At 36.2% G+C, this 19,882-nt stretch overlaps 1 protein-coding gene and 2 long non-coding RNA genes across 5 annotated transcripts; 1 reads left to right on the top strand and 2 right to left on the bottom strand.

The window, feature by feature from the left end:
• The first annotated feature begins 528 nt into the window (after positions 1-528).
• LOC120146028 (kinetochore protein SPC24 homolog) lies at positions 529-3,116 on the top strand. 3 transcript variants are annotated; one of them, XM_039159698.1, is made up of 6 exons: positions 529-770; positions 863-1,004; positions 1,110-1,211; positions 2,662-2,735; positions 2,864-3,007; positions 3,078-3,116. In XM_039159698.1, exons 1-5 carry the CDS (start codon positions 593-595, stop codon positions 2,971-2,973), a joined length of 606 nt encoding a protein of 201 aa, XP_039015629.1. In that variant the 5' UTR covers positions 529-592; the 3' UTR covers positions 2,974-3,007; positions 3,078-3,116. The 3 variants fall into 3 exon arrangements, with proteins under 3 accessions (XP_039015629.1, XP_039015630.1, XP_039015628.1); XM_039159699.1 differs by lacking the exon at positions 3,078-3,116 and having other exon boundaries at positions 2,870-3,064; XM_039159697.1 differs by lacking the exon at positions 3,078-3,116 and having other exon boundaries at positions 2,864-3,063.
• On the bottom strand, positions 2,848-18,435 carry LOC120146030. Its single transcript, XR_005518174.1, has 6 exons — positions 18,423-18,435; positions 17,625-17,628; positions 14,385-14,398; positions 12,904-12,915; positions 12,537-12,538; positions 2,848-3,035 (listed from the first exon to the last, which is right to left on the bottom strand). It is a non-coding gene; the product is annotated as an uncharacterized LOC120146030 (long non-coding RNA).
• Positions 5,443-6,216, bottom strand: LOC120146029. Its single transcript, XR_005518173.1, has 2 exons — positions 5,946-6,216; positions 5,443-5,760 (listed from the first exon to the last, which is right to left on the bottom strand). It is a non-coding gene; the product is annotated as an uncharacterized LOC120146029 (long non-coding RNA).
• Positions 18,436-19,882: the final 1,447 nt, after the last annotated feature.

Here is a 19,882-nt window from a genome sequence, read left to right as displayed (position 1 = left end):
ATGGTGGCATAATTTTTTTTATTCGAGATCAAGAAAGTTAAATCGTAGAGGGGGAAAAAAGAAAGACAACAGAGCTTCTGGTATTATCATTGGACGAAGAAGGTGGTTAAAGCGACGTCAGTAGTGAATGACGATAACGTGAGCTAAGGAACGATTGAAAGAGTTATTAAAGTTGTTTGAGAGGTGAAAATTAAATAAAAATAATAATTAGGGTTAAAAGGAAATTTTAAGAAAATTTAAATTGATATTTTATATACAATTTAAGAATTAAATTAAAAATTAATCACTTTTAATATGCAACATCATATATATATATATAATTAGAGTTAACTACTTAGTGAAGAAATTGTAATTAATGATAAAATAAATTATTACAGTATATAATTAAAAGTTAAAGAGTCAAAACCAGAAGAAATCCAAACAAAATTGACCTCCTCTGTAATTTACCCAAATAATTTGAAAGATCGATGTTGACCCCATTTCAATTTCTTGTTCCAAAGGTCTTTCCTTTTTTTTCTTTTCTAAAACGCTTGCCTTAATTTGTCTCTCTGTTTGGCGCTCGAAGTTGAAGAAAAGGAAACCCTAAAAAAAAATGGGGGAATCCACGAGAATGATTGATGTGGAGAAGCTGATATCTTATAGTGAAGATCTGGTGGCGGTGTTGAAGGACAGAAAGGACATTACCAACGCAACACAGTGTTTACAGCACTTTACCGATCTCCGCTCGCATTGCGACTCTGATTCCAAAGAGGTTTATCGATTGCTTCAAGGTCTCTTTCCTTTTCTACTAATCTTCGTTCCCGCAGAAATTAAGAGGAAAAGAATGAAGATCTTTTTCTTCTTTTTATTTTTTGAAATGCAGAATATGAAGAAAAGATCGAAGCTTGCAAGAAGAAAACAGAGCAGGCAAAGTCTGAGGTCGTCGATTGTGCTGAAATGGATTATCTGCAGAAGGAATTCCAAGAGGAATTTGAAAAAGAACGTCAACTTAAGGAGGAGTTTAGATAAGTAAATGCATTTGTGGTCGTTTTTTCTATAGATGATTTGTAAGGCTTTGGTTTTATGGTGTTTGATTTATTTATCTCTTAAATCTTCTTTTATAAGAACACGTCTATTTGCAATGAGATAATGGAGCTGGAACGCCAGAGGGGTTCGATCGAAGAACAGAAGAAAAAGCTAAGGAATTGTGACCAAGACAAGCTCAAAGACCAGTAAGTTCAGGAACTCCTATTTCTGTACCAATTCATGTTTGGTTGTTCTTATACTGTTAACTGTTCTTTGCATGAATGTGTCTCTTAGAAAAATAAGAGAAAGATCTTGACTTGAATTTCTGAACATTGATTTCCATGTATATGCTTCTTGGTGGGTATAGTTAGGCCCGTAAAGGAATCAAACGTTCGTTCGTTTATCTTTAATCGAACAAATGAATGAACACGACAATAAGCGAGCACAAAATTTATTGTTCGTATTCGTTCGTTAAGGAATGTAGTTTGTTCGTGTTCGTTCTTGTTCGTTCATTTAAATGATAAACGAACACAAATGAACAAACATAAACGAACGGAAGTAAACGAACGAATGTAAACGGACATAAATGAACACAATAAACGAACATAAACGAAGCTGCACAAACATAACAAATGAACATAATCGAACACAATAAATGAACGTAAACGAATGTAAACAACAACAACAATAACCAGATAAAATTCATTACTCATTAATATAACCTATAACTTCAAAGTTAAAATTATTTGGGTTTTAAATGGGCATGGTTTATATTTTCTTTAATTGATTTTAGTTTAAAATTATTTGGGTTTTAAAATATTAATGATTGGATCTTAATATTTTAAATGGGTATGGAGATTGGGCTAAATATAAATAAACGGACAAACGAACATACACAGAGATAAATGAACAAACATACATGGACATAAATGAACGAACGGATTACCGGACGTAAATGAACAAACAAAAACTTGGTTCGTGTTCGTTCATTTAATTAAACGAACATAAAATCTCGTTTATGTTCGTTCATTTAATAAATAAACAAACATAAACGTACTTCTTACCGAACGATTCACGAATGGTTCGCAGAACGTTTTATTCGTTTACGGACTTAGGTACAATGGGTGTTTTTCCTTAAAATGATCCAGCCTGGATTGATGCAAATGGGATTGGTGATGTTTGTTTGAGGAGTGGTTTCTTTTATAGTTTGAATTATTAAAAGGTTATCTCTTTTGAATTTTATTAGATTTTTTTGTTTAATGCAGCTACCTGAACCCTATATCTTAAAGGAGCACAATATTCCCTTTTACCACTGGCTCCACTCAATGTGTTCTCTTTTCTTAATTCTTGATTATGGTTTTATTTTAATTGATTTATTTTCCTTTTAAGAATAGATTTTCTCTTTTATGAAATAGGACTGGTCCTTAATTAAAGGGACATGAAAGGGAAGCAAAGTTTATATAAAAAACCCTACTAAGATCTAAGTCTCTCCTTAACGAGTCATTAAGTTTTAGTCTCCATTTGATGAGCTGAACTATCGATCCTAATATTTTTCTCATCCCAAAAAAGTGTTGTCATGGCTACTATGCTTTCCCAAGTTGTCTTTTGTTGAGTGTCCAGAGTTCAGAAATGAATCATTGTTCTTTGATATTGCAGGAGAAAGCTTTCAATGTATGCCTCTGTAACTAATATTATTCCAGACTTGGACGACCAATCCAAAATCTCAGGCCGTATCCTTCCGATAAAATATTATTTTTTCCCTTCATCTTGTTTCATTTGCCAATTATCAGTTTTTTTCCATATTCAAAGTCGTTTTTATTTGCTTTATGAGATTCTCCTTGATTTAAATTTATCACAGATATAGTAGATAGAGATAAAAAGGTGGTCAAGAAGTTTGAATTTGACCCATCAAAAATGACTGCTTTTGATGCTTGTGATAGCCTGTGGAAGATGATAAATTCCCAATAGCCATTGCTTATACTTTTTCTCGGTTGATATATGTAACAAAATATGTAATGTTTTGTGTTTCTCTGCCTGTGCTCAAAACCTTCATATTTGAATGCTTGATATTACGTGTAATAGATGATTTTGGTTCTTCGAGTCTTGGTTGAAGTATTACATTTGATCGATTAGAGCAAATTTGGTACCAAATTAAAAACTTTTCAAAATTGCAAGCAGGCTAAACATACTAGGACTAAATGATAAACAAGTAATATTAACAAATTTCGAACCATAGTTATTATTTTCACAAACATGTACAAAATTGATAAGGCATACAAATTACAAGGTGTTCTGGAGATTTGGACCCATCAAGTTCCTTCATGCAGATCAGACTATATAGCTCGGAGCTTCAAAATGCTTCTTGAAAGGATCGAGTATGCTAGCAAAGGGAATGATAAGATCGAACCACATAGGGAGAAAGTCTCCTAGGGAAATCAAGAAACTGACAATTAAGTTGGTAAGGCAATAACAGTTTTAAAAACAAGTGTTAAGATGATGTAGAAGGCCGGCACTATATTTAACATACTTACAATAGTTAGAATTATAAACTACTGTAAATGCTGGCATAAATTCAAACAGAAGAAACCAACTTGCTCAAAATCAGAATGAGATTAGTAACATGTAACCCTTCAAAAGGGCATGCAAAGTGCTCTTTAGAATCAAATGACAGCATTGCTAGGGTGGCAAAGATCAGATCTACACTAGATCACAGTAAACTGATGATGTTTATAACACATAAAAATGGTCCAAATATATAAAAGCAAAGCTACGTTGACGACTGAGCAATCACTGAAACAAGTTAACTTTTGTAAACAAACTGTCAAAAAGGAATATAAAAATTATACACAACTACTATAACCCTTTAATCAAAATTTGTTGAAGTGTGTTTTGATATAATAATTTATGACAAAATGTTTTTGGACTTGAATTGAATTTATTCAAAGTTTTCAAAAATAATTCAAAGTCCATTTAACTTGGAATTAAACACAAAATGTTTTTCTAGACAAGAATTACCGATACTGTTCATACAGCATCGATACCTCATGAACAGTATCGATATTGTTCATATGGTACAGATACCAAAGATAAGGGAAGTATCAATACTCACTAGGTGGTATCGATATTACCAGCATTGCTCAAATTTCATAATGCAAAAATGGTACCGATATTCAAAAGGGTACCTATACTCAAAGGGGTACCGATACTACTTTACATAGTAGTATCGGTACCATAGGCTTAGTATCGATACCGTCAAGCCCAACGGCTAGTAACGGCTAGTTGTATTTAAAAATAACAAAGATAGTACCGATACTCCCTATAATTGTACCGATACCCTCTATACTGACAGTTTATTTTGCGGAGAAAACATCCCAATGACTCCAAATCACTCCCAATGGCTAAAAACGGCCACAAACTCATTCCAACATATAATTACAAGTTCAAGACACTTGAAGAAGGGTTATAACACCTATCCAAGCAATCAAACACAAGAGAAGAGTTTGTTCATTCCAATTTTACTTTATCTTATAAATATTTTTATTCTTGTGAGCTTTAATCTTGTAAACACCCTACCTTGTATAGGTTCTCTTGTTTACATTTCTTTTCTTTTGTAAAAAAAGATTGGTTCTAGTTTAGCGATTGAAAAACTAGGAAGTGTAAAGGTTATCTCTTTATCTTGTAAAAAGAAAGAACAAATTAGTGAATTTGTTAGAAAATCCTTAGTAAGGAGCTAAGGTAGTGGAGATAGACTTAATTGAAAAATCAAACCACTATAAATTCTTGTGTCAACAATTTTCTATCCCTTTAAATCTCATTACTCCTTAAAATTCATAAAAGCCAATTCAACCCCTCTTGACAATATTTTCGGTTGTCAAAATTGAGCTTCGAAAATCTCAACAAAATTATTAGATTGTACTTATTTTAGGATTTTCAACCTTATCTGTTTGACTTGGTTGCAACCCATCATTTCTGGCTTTACGCTCAACACTTTCTGCTTCAATTTTTAGCATCTTGAAGGAATGCAAAAGTCCACTACAAAGACAACATGACATAGAACTCTCTTTATTCTGCAGCTCAATGGTTTTTAGCTTTTTTGTAAATTTTCTCTACATCCTTCTGAAAAGACAACAATGTTTGAGAATTTATAAAACTTGTTACAAATTATAAAATGAGCAGAACATTGTGTGGTGCAGTGGAAATAGAATAAGAACAGGAAAGATGAAATACGAGTTTATTTTCAAATAAACAACAATCAACCAAATCAAATGAGAAATTGGAAAATTCAAGTTAAATACAATGTACTAGTGTAGACACACGTTTTCATCCGGTTTCTATTAATATGTTAATAGTTAATGTGCTATGGTTTAGGGTATATAACGTAAATATATTATATTATATATATATGCATATTGTGTTATATACTTTAATTATATTATATACACATATTAACATATTTTTCCATTTATTTACAGGGTCATGTCCTAGGCCCAAATACAAATTAAATTCACCCAAAATGGGTGACCCAATACATCAGAAATCCAAGACCCAAACAGTGGGTAACCCGGGTTCAGGACCCGCGAACCACTGGATCCCCACGACCCGATTTGAAACCCAGTGCAAATTAGGGGTTGTTCTTCTTAACCCTAGTCATTAACGCCGTTCTTGAAGACCCTTCGATCAGCCACACATCCCAATCAAACCCTGAACCATCCGACGATTTCCTCGGCAACAACCCATCACCAATAAACACAACAACTGTGTTAGTATTTCGCACGAAGTTAGATTCCTAAAAATATGACCCCCTTTTTTGCTATAAATTAGACACAAATTCACACGGGGCCAGGAAGATTACGAGCAAAATACACACAAAAGAATACAGAGTTTTTCAAAGAAATATCGAGGAGATTCATTTCGAAACAAGAAGGAGAGAGGGTACTAACCTCTCGGCCGGAGCCTTTTTCCGGCAACCGGGGAATCCATCTCTTGTCTTCTTCAACCTGAAGCATCACTTTCTCGGGAGCCTCCTCGATCCAAAAGGAGTTTTCATTTCCAGCCGAATCATCCGCGATCAAATATATTGAAAGAGGAAAGAGGAAAGAGGTTTGAGGATGATGACAAATGACAAGCCCTATGCGCATGAACCAACCACGTGGGATCTTTAAAGACTGTTTTCTCGACTCGATTGGATAAGGATGGTTTGATGGAGATTTGGAAGTTTTTGTATTCAAGTGTTCTAATGATATAGATGTTGCTTACAAAAACAAAAGATAATGCGTAGACTATGACGTGGCAAGTAGAGTTATGGAGTTCAATTGTGTTGATTGTCTCTTTCTGGAGAAAACTGTGTGTTTAAGGTATATGTCTACATGTTGGTATTTATTTCTTTATTTTATTATCATCTTCTTATCCCATATAATGTGTTAAGTATTAGATCAAGTGGAATTGGTCAAATCATGCTGGTATTATGCTTTTCAATGGACTATAATCTTCTAATAATAGACCATAATTTCATAGTTAAGTTTGAGTATTTTTTTATTTGTTTTATTTGTTTTTATTTGTTTTTATTTCTTATTTTTTATTTTTTCCTTGTGATTTATTATTTTTTTATTATTTATTATTTTCATTTTTTATGTTTTTTTAATTTATTTAATATTTTTTATCTAACACTTTCGACTCTTTTAAAAGAATTCCAACTGATCAAAGGTAAACAATTCAAATCGAATGCTTTTAAATTTAAATTTCAAATTTTCACAAATAAAACAACCGATAAATTAATTGATACCGAGAGGGTGGTTCAAGGGTGCTAATCATTCCTTTACCGTAACCAACTCTCGAACTCGACATTTCTGGTAAAACGCAGATCAGATAAGATGGTGTCCGATCAACCTAAAATTGTTTTTAAATGATCGGTGGCGACTCTAACCCAATTCACTCACGTCGAAGCCCAATTTTGAGCCCAACCGAAAGACGGTCGCGACAACTAGCCTCAGCAATCTAAACCCTATCTTATTTTCTAAAATAAAGTAAAAGTAATTGTACAGAATGTAGTGCCAAGTCATTACTGTATAGTAACACTGAATAAAACTAAGGGTCTCAAACCACTTTATATGCAATATTTTTTTTCAAACATCAATAACCAGAAGGTGTCGGGGAAATACATGATTGAAACCACATAGTGAGAAGCATTTCTATAAACAAATCAAGAAAATGATCATGCAGTTGGGAAAGAAATAACAGTTTACAGAAAACTGATCACATAACGTAGAGGCCACTACTATATCCCATATTCTTATAATAAACAATTACAGTAAATGCTGTCATGCCAGCTATCAGAACAGGAGGAAACTAGTTGCTCAAATTCAATAATGCAGCTTTCTCTTTTGCATCATAATTGTCGAAACGATTTTTTTCTCAAAAAGTGAAAAAAGGTGAGATTTTGAAAACCACATTAATTCTTAATTATCTCTTTTTAATTTAAAAACAAATGCGATTTAAAAGACCTCTCGTTTCAAAAATTTTTGGATTTCCTTTACGATCGAAAAATACGGTTCAAAGAGTCGCCACCAATATTTGATTAGGGTGTGATTGGGCACCCAAAAATGCTTTGTCATTTTAAATAAAAATTAATTTTAATTAAAACAACAAATTGAAGTCTGCGTTACCAAAATCCGAGTTCGGGAGTCGATTACGTGTGGGGAAGGATTATCACCCCACAACGCCCTAAATCGGTATCTAGTCGATTAATTAACGTTTTTGCAATGAACTTTACAAATTCAAACTTAATTTGATTTTTGATCCCATAAAACAAAGATATAAATTTAAAAACATTAAACAACACTCAAACAAATTAAATTAAAATTACCAAGTCGTTTTAGAAAGATAAAGAATGTTCGATTATTTACAAATATCGAGACCAGATCTTAAAGATATAACAACATTTTCTCGATATATTTAAATAAACGAACATTTCTTTTTCTCTCGTTCCCAAATTTTAGGTGACGAATCAATTTTTTAGTTTCACTTTCGGGATACACTTTTATTTTAAAATCATTAAAAGCGGACCTCAAATCAGTTATGACTGCCCACTTACAACAATTTTAAATTAAAAGGGTATTACCCTTAATCTAATTATGTAATATGTCGAGTTATCATGCATATTATGCAAAATAATGTCATGCAAAAATTAATTAAAAAAACATTAAAAATATCATATAACGTAGCATACAAAAAATTATATACGTATATTTTAATTACAAATTATAAACTATGCCTATTAACATACAATGTACAAATATGACTCAAAATATAAAAACAAAAACATAACATGCTAAACTAAAAATTTAAAAAGTATATACATAAATGTAGTGACTAAATTTGAAGAAATGTAAAATTTAGTATACTACACAAATTCAGACCATTTTAACATTAGTAATTAAATTATACATAATATTTACATGTTATCATGAAAATATGAAGAAACAACATAATGACCTAAATGAATAAACACATAACTCTTAAGGCTAAAGTCATAGAATAGACAAAGTTCAAGTCATAGAACACTAATAATTACATTTCATATACTAAAATCAAAATAAAATCACAAATGTATGCAGGACTAAACTGTAATCCTCAAAAGAAGCACGTCAAACAAATAAAATATCAAAGTAAGTGAATTCTAGGATTAAAATGAAACACATGCAACAACATGAGGTTCAAATGTCTAAAACAACAAAAAAAAATTAAATAAACTACTACTTGGGACTTAAATTAAATACGGGAAAAATATAGAGACACAATCAGAAACTCTAAAACCATGATTTAAGGATCAAAACGCAAGACTCTGAAAGTTCGGATGGCCCCTACAATGGATACCTACACGCAAAATGGACACTCCAACTCCACTGAACGCTGCCGTTTCATTAAGCCATTATGCATGTAATTTCAAGTTTTAAAAAAACCTTAAATTCCTTTCCTCTTTCCAGCCGTAACCCCCATATTCTCAAACAACACCTCTCACCCATCTCCTTCATTTACAACAACGTTCCTCCTCCTCTCTCTCTCGATGAACTCTAAACCAAGCCTCAAAAGAGAGAAAACAAGCTCGAAGATTGGCCAAGAACTCCGACGATGCGACCCTGACAACCAAGGTAACACTACCATTCCCTTTACATCATGTTACTTATGGAAACTCTATAAAACGAAAGGGGAAAATGAAAATCTCTTGAAATCTCTTGCTTTGCTATGATTTCTGTCTTAGAAAAGTAACAGTGAGAAAGAATGATTCTGCTCGTCACTTCTTGTTGATTCGACTGTGTGGTCGATTTTAAGAATAGCCACTTTTTTTTACAACGTTGATGGATGATTTCTTTCTTTTACTATTTTTGAAATGATGCAAACACACACAAAGAAGAACTAGAAAACGAAAAGAAAGCAAAATCAGAATACCTTAAAATTCCTTGTATTTTATTGTTTTCTCTGGTTTGGAATTGTGAGGATACACTATTGTCTCTCTTTGTATTCTTCTACAATATGGAATTGTTGATGACTAATGGAGTCTTCGGCTGGTAGTCCCTAATTGTTGTTTTCTTCGCTTCTAGTGTGAAAAATCCCCTCTGACTCTCTCAATTCTAAATTTTTCTCTGTTCGTGTTCCCTCCTTGATGAAATCCTCTCTGTTTTTTTGTTGATTCCTCTTTTTTTTCTTTGCTGTGTGATCCCTGTTTTTGTTCTCTCTCCCCCCTCTCGTGATCGTGATGAACTACTGATATATCTCTCTAGTTCTCCATGTTTTTTTTGTTTTTTTCCGTGTTGTCCCCCTGTTTCTGGTGGTTAATTGCCCATTAAAAACTGACCCTCCACTCTCTATAAACCGTTCCCCCTTTCTGCTCAAAACTGCCTATCTTATTGGCATAATTCAACTGAGCACGAGTTGGGTTAGATATCATGTTGGGCTCGATTCGAATTGTTTAATATTCTATAAGCCCGGACAAAACGAGCATCTACAGTTACCCCTCTTTGCTCATTGTTGTGCAACGATAATAAAGCAAAGATCAATAGATGGTCGAGTTTGTCCAGCCATGAGAACTTCAAAAGGTTAATCCGCTTCTCTGCTACTCCTAGATAAACGAGACTTGAAATATCTTCAAATGATGGGTCCACTCCCTATTCTTTTAGGGAGTATAAGACTCGGACAATCTTCGGCAAACGTGTTTGCTCCCTATTTATTCAGGGAGTATAAGACTCAAACAATCTTCAACAAACGTGTCTGCTCCCTATTCCTTCAGGGAGTATAAGACTCGAACAATCTTCATAAAACGGGTCCGCTCTCTATTCCTTCAGAGAGTATAGGACTCGAACAATCTTCAATAAACAGGTCCGCTCCCTATTCGTTCAGGGAGTATAGAACTCGATCAATCTTCATAAAACGTGTTCGCTCTCTACTCCTTCAGAGAGTATAGAACTCGAACAATCTTCATGAAACAGGTCCGCTCTCTATTCCTTCAGAGAGTATAGAACTCGAACAATCTTCAACGAATTTGTCCTCTCCCTATTCCTTCAGAGAGTATAGGACTCAATCTTCAACAAACGAATTTGCTTCACTACTCTTCCGTGAAGGCTTAAGATGATTTGCTTCACTACTCTTCCGTGAAGGCTTAAGTTTGAATTGCTTCACTGCTCTTTCATGAAGGCTTAAGATTGACCTGTTTTGAAGGTCCAACCTGAAAATCAAACATTATCAATCATTAATGTATGTTTGAAAATATTATATTAAAAAATTTAGAATTTGATAAAATTTTTGAAAATTCATCTCCATCGCGAAAACTTGTCTGGAAATCATTGGATACGTGAATCTGCTTTAGCTCAGTTTTCGTATAAACATCATTCTTTTCAAAATCTCCAAACCAAATATCTTCCTCTCGATGCTTCAATATCTTCAATCTTCAACTATCATTGGGAAACCTGCAAATGCTTAAGTCATCATGCAATTATGAGTGCCATGATCCTATTCATGCCTAAATGTATGCAAATATGCAATTTGATGCACTTTCTTCTTCGAAGGAACTCTATCTCCTTTGATCTCGATGGAACTCGGCTTCATCTTGGGCACAGAACGTTTGACCAGTTCACCCCAGTTGACAATCTCAATTCCATATCTCTCGCCTTAACATGACATTGGATCCTTTCTTTCTTGAAACCCGCCAGTATCCATGACCAACTTCTCGACAAACAACAATCTCTTAGGGTCATCTTTTAATGGCTGAAATTTTCTACGAACTTCAAGATTTCATTTTCCCGTAACCACACAAGCTTACATGTTAAAACCATCATCAGCTTCAAAATACCTACATTTTCCAAAACCTTTTGCACAATAATACAAAATGATCTCATGTACTTCAAGTTAAGCTATATGTTTTAACCTTTCAAAATAAGATGTTTACAAGAGGGAAACGAACAAGGAAATACATCTCTTTATTTATATAAATGTCGAGAATTTTCAGGTAACTACATGGCAAACTTTTAACTGGAAACAATAAAAGAACAAAAGAGATAATACAAAATGATCATGTACTTCAAGTTAAGCTATATGTTTTAACCTTTCAAAATAAGATGTTTACAAGAGGGAAACGAACAAGGAAATACATCTCTTTATTTATAAATGTCGAGAATTTTCAGGTAACTACATGGCAAACTTTTAACTGGAAAATAAAAGAACAAAAGAGTAGGCGTCTTCAAATATCAATAATGCAAATGCTTTTGAACTGGCACGCCGTTAGAATATCTCGAGTGTAGCTTCTGTCAAAACGATCTCCAAAATTGTGATACTTAAGAGTATGAAGCTGCTTATAAACTCCCAGATCTCTATCATTGGATGCCCTAAACCAGTATTGAATCTCATGTGCATTCAATTTCTCTTGGTTATTTCAATTGAGACTCACTAATCTTTAGTCTCATCCCTGATCACCAACTGTCATTGTTACTATCCATATCAGGAGCTCTTTCCACTTCCAAAATTGATTCAGAACCTCCACCATGTGCGAATTCTGAATTTCAAATTCAACTTAAGTCGCCCTTTGCGGGTTTTCAACTTGAGACCTCCTTTGGTTCCAAGACGCCATTTTTGGGTTTTCATCTTGAACCCTCCTTTTATTTCTCTTTTTTTCATTTTTCTCTTTTTCATTTTTCATTTTTTCTTCCCTTTTCCATTTTTTTTCTTCTTTTTTTTTCATTTTTTCAACATTTTCTTTTTCTCTCATTTTCTCATTTTCTCTTTTATTTCTTCTTCAAGCAAAATATCTCTTAACAACGTCAGAATTCACTGGATATGGTAATTCTGATCCGTCCATTTCAGTTAGGACTAGAGCTCCCCCAGAAAAGGCTTTCTTGACAACATAAGGTCATCCCCAATTGGGCATCCATTTTCCTCTGAAATCCTTCTGAATAGGCAAAATCCTTTTAAGCACCAAATTTCCTTCATGGAATTCTCGAAGGTGAACTTTCTTACCATGTGCCCGTATCATACGTTTTTGGTACATCTGACCATGACAAATAGCTTTCAATCTCTTTTCTTCAATCAAATTCAACTGGTCATACCTAGCCTGGACCCATTCTGCCTCATTGAGCTTTCCCTCTGACAAAATCTGAAGTGAAGGAATTTCCACCTCAACAGGTAAGACAACTTCCATCCCATATACCAGAGAAAATGGAGTTGCCCCAGTTGACGTTCGTACAGAAGTTCGATAGGCAAACATAGCAAATGGCAACTTCTCATGCCAATCCTTATAGGTCTCAGTCATCTTCTCTATGAGCCTTTTGATGTTCTTATTGGCCGCCTCTACTGTCCCGTTCATCTTCGGGCGATAAGTGGTGGAATTATGATGCTTTATTTTAAACTATCTACTGCTTCTACCCACTTGGTGAAATAATATATGGCTACCAGAATGAAGCGATGACCATTTGAAGCTTTGGGCGAAATTTGTCCAATAACATCCATGCCCCACATTGAGAATGGCCACGGCGCTGTCATTACATGCAATGGATGAGAAGGAGTATGTATCCTATCTCCATAAATCTGACACTTGTGACATTTTCGGGCATAATTGATACAGTCTGTTTCCATAGTTGACCAATAATACCCAAATCTCATAATCTGCCTAGCCATAGCATGCCCATTAGCATGGGTACCACATATTCCCTCATGCACTTCTTCAAGAATCAATTTGGCTTCTTTCGCGTCCACACATCTTAACAAGACATGATCCAGACTTTTCTTGTATAGAGTCTCACCATCAAGCACATATCCTGATGCCATTCTTCTAATGGTTCTCTTATCATTCTCAGTGGCCTGTTCTGGATAACTCTGATACTTATATATTGCAAGATATCATAATACCAAGGGTTTCCATCTCTTCCTCTTCGATATTAAAACAATGGCTGGATACTCATAAGCCTTCATTTCAATGGGCATCATATTGAATGCTCGTTCATCTTAAACGATGCTGCCAGTGTGGCTAAGGCATCTGCCATTTGATTCTCTTCTTTGGGGAGGTAATTGAAAGTTACTTCTTCAAATTCTTCAACAAGCTCCATAACCAACTTACGGTATTCTACAAGCTTGGGATCTTTTGTCTTCCATTCTCCTCTGAGTTGGTATATTACCAAAGCTGAATCTCCATATACTTTAAGCATTTTTACTTTGCAATCAACGACAGATCTAAGACCCAGAACACAGCTTCATACTCGGCCATTGTTTTACAATCAAAATTAGCCGACTGGTGAAAGGATAATGCTCTCCCTCTGGTGAGACCAAAATTGCCCCGATTCCATGTCCCAAGGCATTTGAAGCACCATCGAAGTTCAACTTCCAATATTTTCTAGTAGATGCAACTGCTTCTTCTACCGAAATAGCCATTAAATCTTCATCTGGGAAATCAAAGCTCAACGACTCATATTCTTCCGAAGCCCTGCTTGCAATGAATTCCGCTATAGCACTTCCTTTAATTGCAGTCTGGTTTACATACTGGATGTCAAATTCGGACAATAGGATCTGCCAACGAGCTAATCTTCCAGATAATGCAGGCACACCCATTAAATATTTCAAGGGATCAAGCTTGGATATAAGCCAAGTAGTATGATACAACATATATTGTCTAAGCCTTCGGGTAGCCCATACTAAGCGCAACACAACTTTTCAATGGGTGAGTATCTTGTCTCACATTCAGTGAACTTCTTACTGAGATAATAGATAACCCTTTCTTTCTTCTCAGTTTGGTCACGTTGCCCCAGCACACACCCCATTGAATTTTCATAAACTAACAAATAAAGAATCAAGGGTTTGCATGAGATGGGTGGCGCTAAGATTGGAGTGCTGGAGTGCTCGACAATATCTTTCACTGCTTCAAAGCTCTTTGACAATCCTCACTCCATTCCCTGAGTTATTCTTGCGAAGAAGGCAGAATATGGATCACACTTTTCCGTCAGCTGTGAACGAGCTATATAATTCAATCTCCCCAAAAATCCTCTGACTTCTTTTTGTGTTTGTGGGGCTGGCAAGTCTGAATAGCCTTTACTTTATCTGGGGTATATTTCATTCCTTTTTGGCTTACTATGAATCCCAACAACTTCCCATATGTCACCCAAAAGTAAATTTATTGGGTTGAGTTTAGCTGGCATCTTTTAGTCTTTTAAAGAGTTTTTTCAAATTCCCGATATGTTCTTCCTCTGTCTTAGCTTTGACAATCATATCGACATAAACTTCTATCTTTATGCATCATGTCATGAAATAAGTCCATGGCCCTTTGATATGTTGCCCCAGCATTCTTCAATCAAAACGGCATACTTATAACAAAACGTTCCCCACATGGTAACGAACGTTGTTTTTCCATATCTTCAGGGTTCATCTTAATTTGATTATAGCCAGAGAGAAACCATCCATAAAAGAGAACAAGAATTTCCAGCAGTATTATCCACTAGCGTGTGTATATGTGGCAAAGGAAAATTATCTTTTGGACTAGCTCGGTTGAGATCCCTGTAGTCGACACACATTCGAACTTTCCCATCCTTCTTCGGTACTGGGAAATATTCGCCACCCATTCAGGATATTAGCCACTTTAAGAAATCCAGCATCAAATTGTTTCTTCACTTCCTCTTTAATCTTGAGCAGCATCTCGGGTCTCTTCATCTCAGTTTTATTGTACCGGTTTACATTCAGGCTTATGGCAGTTTGTGAACAACCAACTCTGTATCAAACCTGGCATATCTTCGTATGACCAAGCAAACACATCCTGTATTCTTGAAGCAATTCTATCAAATCATGTCGACTCCAACTGACAGAGTGGTACCAATCTTTACTTCCCTCTTATCCTCATCTGTCCCCAAATTCAAAATCTTGTAGACTCTTTATGAGGCAGAATCTGCTTATCTTCATTCTCCACCATTTTCAGCAATTCAGAAGGTAGTTCACATCCTCATTATCATCACAATCCTCGATTTCTCCTTGACATATAGGTTCTCGAAATCATCTCCAGGTCAGAGTCATTGGCATTCATATTATGATATCTGAGCTCCTGAAAAAATAATGAAAAAGAAGATATATACATATATACATATGTGAGGATCTTTTCCCATATAATAAATAGAAAGAAATAAATACATACATATACAACAAAGAATGAATGAATGAAATGCATAGGAAAATATTTGCCATTTGGAACTAACAGAATGCATCTTTTATTGAAAGCAAGAAAAAACAAACAGCTTAACCCTTTACATAAAATCACCTATTGCCCCAGGGTATGAACAACAGGGAGAAAGTTCCAGTGCATTACTCTGTAAAAGATTTGTAAACTACAGGCAGTTCTTTCGCGGTCCAATGTTCAACACGAAGCCGGCGGTGCAGGATAAATGCCCATAGCTTCATTTCCTCAACTCACCATCAGTTATAACATTAATGCCTAAATCTCCCAAGGCATTCTCAACCATCACCTCGGTGTTCCTTGAATTCCCTTGAAACATATGTCCCCCAGATATGAAAATGCTGCTCAACGGCGGGAAGGTCATGGGTTCCCAGCTAAGGTCTTCACCAGCCAATCTGGCCTTTCTCATTTCCTGACCCTCTTAATTCCCCTCAGCTTATCCCTCGGAGTTGGCTGTACCCAAACCAATCGATCTTTTAGTAACATGGCATATTGGATTTACCGGTCCTTGCAACTGTCGACCTAACCCCTTTCCAACTTTCGCTCCTCTTCCAAGAGTCAATTTGAGCCCCATCTTGGTACAGTCTGACAATCGAGGCTTTGGTATCTTCCTACCTTCGGCCACGAACGTAGCATTGACAAACTCCAACGATCTGAAAGAACACTCGACGGCTTGCTCATCAACTTCAATATACAGAGCAGTAGTAGAAACAGAAGCAATAATGTCCTCTTCAGCATGAATACATACCAACCTTCCAACAATCACAAATTTCAGTCTCTGGTGCAATGTGGACGGAACTGCACCGGCCTGATGAATCCAAGGCCTTCCCAACAACAATTGTATGTGGTATAATGTCCATTACGAGAAATTCCACTTCATAAGTTGCTGACCAATTCAGAGGAACATCATCTTGCCCAACACTTCTCTTTTAGTCCCATCGAAAGCTCGAACCACACTTTGACAGGTTCTCATAAGTGTACTATCTAATGGAAGCTTCTTTAGAGTCACTAAGGGCATCACATTCAAAGCTGAACCATTATCAACCAAGACCCGGGACAACACATGCCCTTTACATTTAACTGTAATGTGCAAAGCCTTCTGACTACCCATCATCCCAGAAGGGATTTCATCCTCAGAAAAAGATAAAAAATTATCATCTTGTACATTGGAAACTAACCGATCCAACTTTTCAATGGGCAACTCTTTCGGAACAAAAGTCTGGTTCAAAACCTTTAACAGAGCATTCCTATGGGCCTCTGAACTCAAAAGTAATGATAAAACAGAAATACGGGCAGGCAACTTGTGTAACTGTTCCACAACACTGTACTCACTGTGTTTCAGAAATTTCAAAAATTCTACCGCTTCACTCTCGGTTACCGGTTCATTGATAACAGGCTTATCTTCTTCTATCTGCACATCCACTTTTTTCCCCTTATCAACTGCAACCTTCTTCTCAGACTCTTTAGGTGGATTAAGAGAATAACACCTACCGCTTCTAGTAAAGCGTCCCACCTCATCTACTTCCTCATTCTCTTTTGTTACATCTCCCATCTGGCAATCATATCTCCAAGGCACTTGTTTATTATCCCGATATGGGAATGGAGATGGAGGTGTAATAACCACTTTCGGGGCTACCTTCTCAGCAACTCGATTTTTGGGAGTAATAATTAGGGGACAACTGGCATTGTATACCCCTTTAGACGATCCTTCTGAAGCGCAAACTTCTGCTTCCTCTTCTTCAGCAATCTCTTTAAAGAACTCAATTTCTTTATTGTCCATCATGTCTTGTACCAAAGATAGGAAGTCAGGACATTGCTGAATATTGTGTCCTTCACTGTTATGATACAGACATACCTCTCCACTGTTAAACTGTTCACCCGTCAAACTGGGCTTCAACAATCCTACCTTGACCATCTGGCACCACACCCAACTCATGGGTGATACCACCTCACTAACATTCCTTACAATTATCTTTCCTTTCTCTTCAGTAATCGCGTTACCTCCTGCCCCTGCATGGCTTGGCAACGGATTCTGAGCTATATTTGGCTGCTCACTGTCACCAAAGTTGATGACATTCCTCGTTCTCAAAGCTTGGACAACCTTCTTAAAAGTAGTACAATTCTCAATGGAATGCCCAGGGTTCCCTGCATGGTACTCACACTGAGCACTAGCATCATACCATTTGGGAAAATGAGGTTGCATTGGTGTCACGTGATACGGCGAAACCACATGCCGATCATACAAAATCTGAAATAATTCCTTATAAGTCATCGGGATGGGGTCAAATTGAGGCCTCTCTCTCCTCTGGTCCCTTGCCCCTTGTCTATTATCATTTTGTGTTGACGACCCTGCTCCTTGAGGACTGGAAACAGTGATGTTATTAGAATCGTATTGCCTCACATTACTGACTTCGCTTTCCTTTTTCCTCGTTGGTGGCCTCTTATTAGACTCTCCTCCTTCGAGCTTTCCACTCTTAATCGCCATTTCAATCATTTCTCCTGCTGTAACCACATCAGCAAAACTTCGATAAGGATTACCGATAAGATGCGAGAAAAAAAGAGCCTTTAAGGTGTTGATAAAAAGCATATTTGTTTCCTCCTCTTCCAATGGTGGGTGGACTTGCACTGCTACATCTCTCCATCTTTGAGCATATTGTCTAAAACTCTCGTTAGACTTCTTTTCCATTCCTTACAACATCATCCTGTTGGGCCTAACATCTTTCACATGTTTGTATTGCTCAAGAAAGGACTTATCCAAGTCTTTCCACGATTTAATATTAGCTCTACTCAGCTGGTTATACCATCGGATTGCCGAGCCAGTTAAGCTTTCCTGAAAGCAGTGTATCAACAATTGATCGTCCCCTATGTATCCGGTCATCTTCCTACAAAACATCATGATATGCGCAGAGGGACACCTAGTACCATCAAACTTTTCAAAGTCAGGAACTTTAAACTTTGGAGGCAAGACCAGATCAGGAACTAGACTTAACTCTTTTGCGTCAAATCCATAGACACTGGTATCTTCCTTCATGGCTCTGACCTCTCTTTCTAACTGCTTCCATTTCTCTTCCAACAGATTGTTTTGGTCCTTCTTGGCTTCTTCATCAAGGTCCGGAACTTGATGATATTGATGTTCTTCCTGATATGAACTAGATCCAGGCTGTACGTTAACAGAAGCACCGACTGGATTAATGTGCACCTTCCCGACATGAACAGGGGTCATTTGAACGTTCTGAGATTGTTCTGGGGTTAACCCTAGATGATGAAGTGGGTCCTCAGTTACACCTTCTGGCATAGGGCTTTTCCCATGTTCTGGATTTCTTCCTTCCAACATACTCGCAAACTTAGCAAACATCTCCTTTTGGGCATTCATCATATCCTCTTGCATTTTCTTGATATTATCTTGTAACTCCAACTGAGCCTTCTCAATTTGGGCAAGTTTGTCTTCCATAACTTTCTTCTTGGTTCTGTAGATATGCTTGGGATTTTCCAGTATTACTCTGTCACAGAGTTATTTTGTTATCGCTGATATTTATTAATGAATATGAAATATATGATTATGAATAAATAAAATGCGATGCAAAAATTAAATGTATTAAAAATGCATATGCAAAATGCAGGGTGTTGATCCTGGAACGACTCCTTAGAACAACTCTTTATATTAAAACGACATTCAATTACAAAGTTGAAACATATCACAAATAAATCTGCACCATCTCTCCTATTTCTTGTACATGTGCTAGCAACTCTACAATCTTCTGATTTTCTTCAACTTCTGGATCCAGTTCTTCAGTTACATCAGCAGCTTCCTCAGATAGAATGACCAAATATTGAGCTATTCCCCGCGCGTGTTCTAGGTAACAAGCAATAAAGTCCTCTCTTTGCTTAACTCTCGCCTGAGCTCGCTCCCATCGAAAACGCCACTGTATATCCCCCTCATAAGGAACTATCGATAGCTCACTTGCTTGCCTCTGAAAATCTTGAACCATGGCTTCAAGCTTACTCACTTGTTTTTTCAAACTTTCAACCTCCCCACGGCTCGAGCTACCTTCCCCGCTTCGGTATCGTCGTAATGCAGTCTCTAAACTTGAAATTTTCCCCTTCAACTTCTCATTCTGGGCTTGACTCTCTTGTAACCGCTGCTCTAAAGAATCATTTCCTTCGATAAAATCTTAACTTGGTGCC

This window comes from Hibiscus syriacus, unplaced genomic scaffold (genome assembly GCF_006381635.1).
Source record: "Hibiscus syriacus cultivar Baekdansim isolate YM2019G1 unplaced genomic scaffold, ASM638163v2 tig00110895_pilon, whole genome shotgun sequence".
In the NCBI taxonomy this organism is placed as follows: Eukaryota; Viridiplantae; Streptophyta; class Magnoliopsida; order Malvales; family Malvaceae; genus Hibiscus; species Hibiscus syriacus.
The sequence above is the reverse complement of the archived record's forward strand: the minus strand, read 5'-3'. Positions and strand labels throughout refer to the sequence as shown.

What these genes read in the sequence shown, in the direction of transcription:
- LOC120146028 (XM_039159698.1), top strand. Translation starts at nt 593, where the DNA reads ATGGGGGAATCCACGAGAATGATTGATGTGGAGAAGCTGATATCTTAT. An exon ending in GGTTTATCGATTGCTTCAAG is followed by an intron (nt 771 to 862) that starts GTCTCTTTCCTT and finishes TTTGAAATGCAG; the next exon opens with AATATGAAGAAAAGATCGAA. An exon ending in CAAGACAAGCTCAAAGACCA is followed by an intron (nt 1,212 to 2,661) that starts GTAAGTTCAGGA and finishes TTGATATTGCAG; the next exon opens with GAGAAAGCTTTCAATGTATG.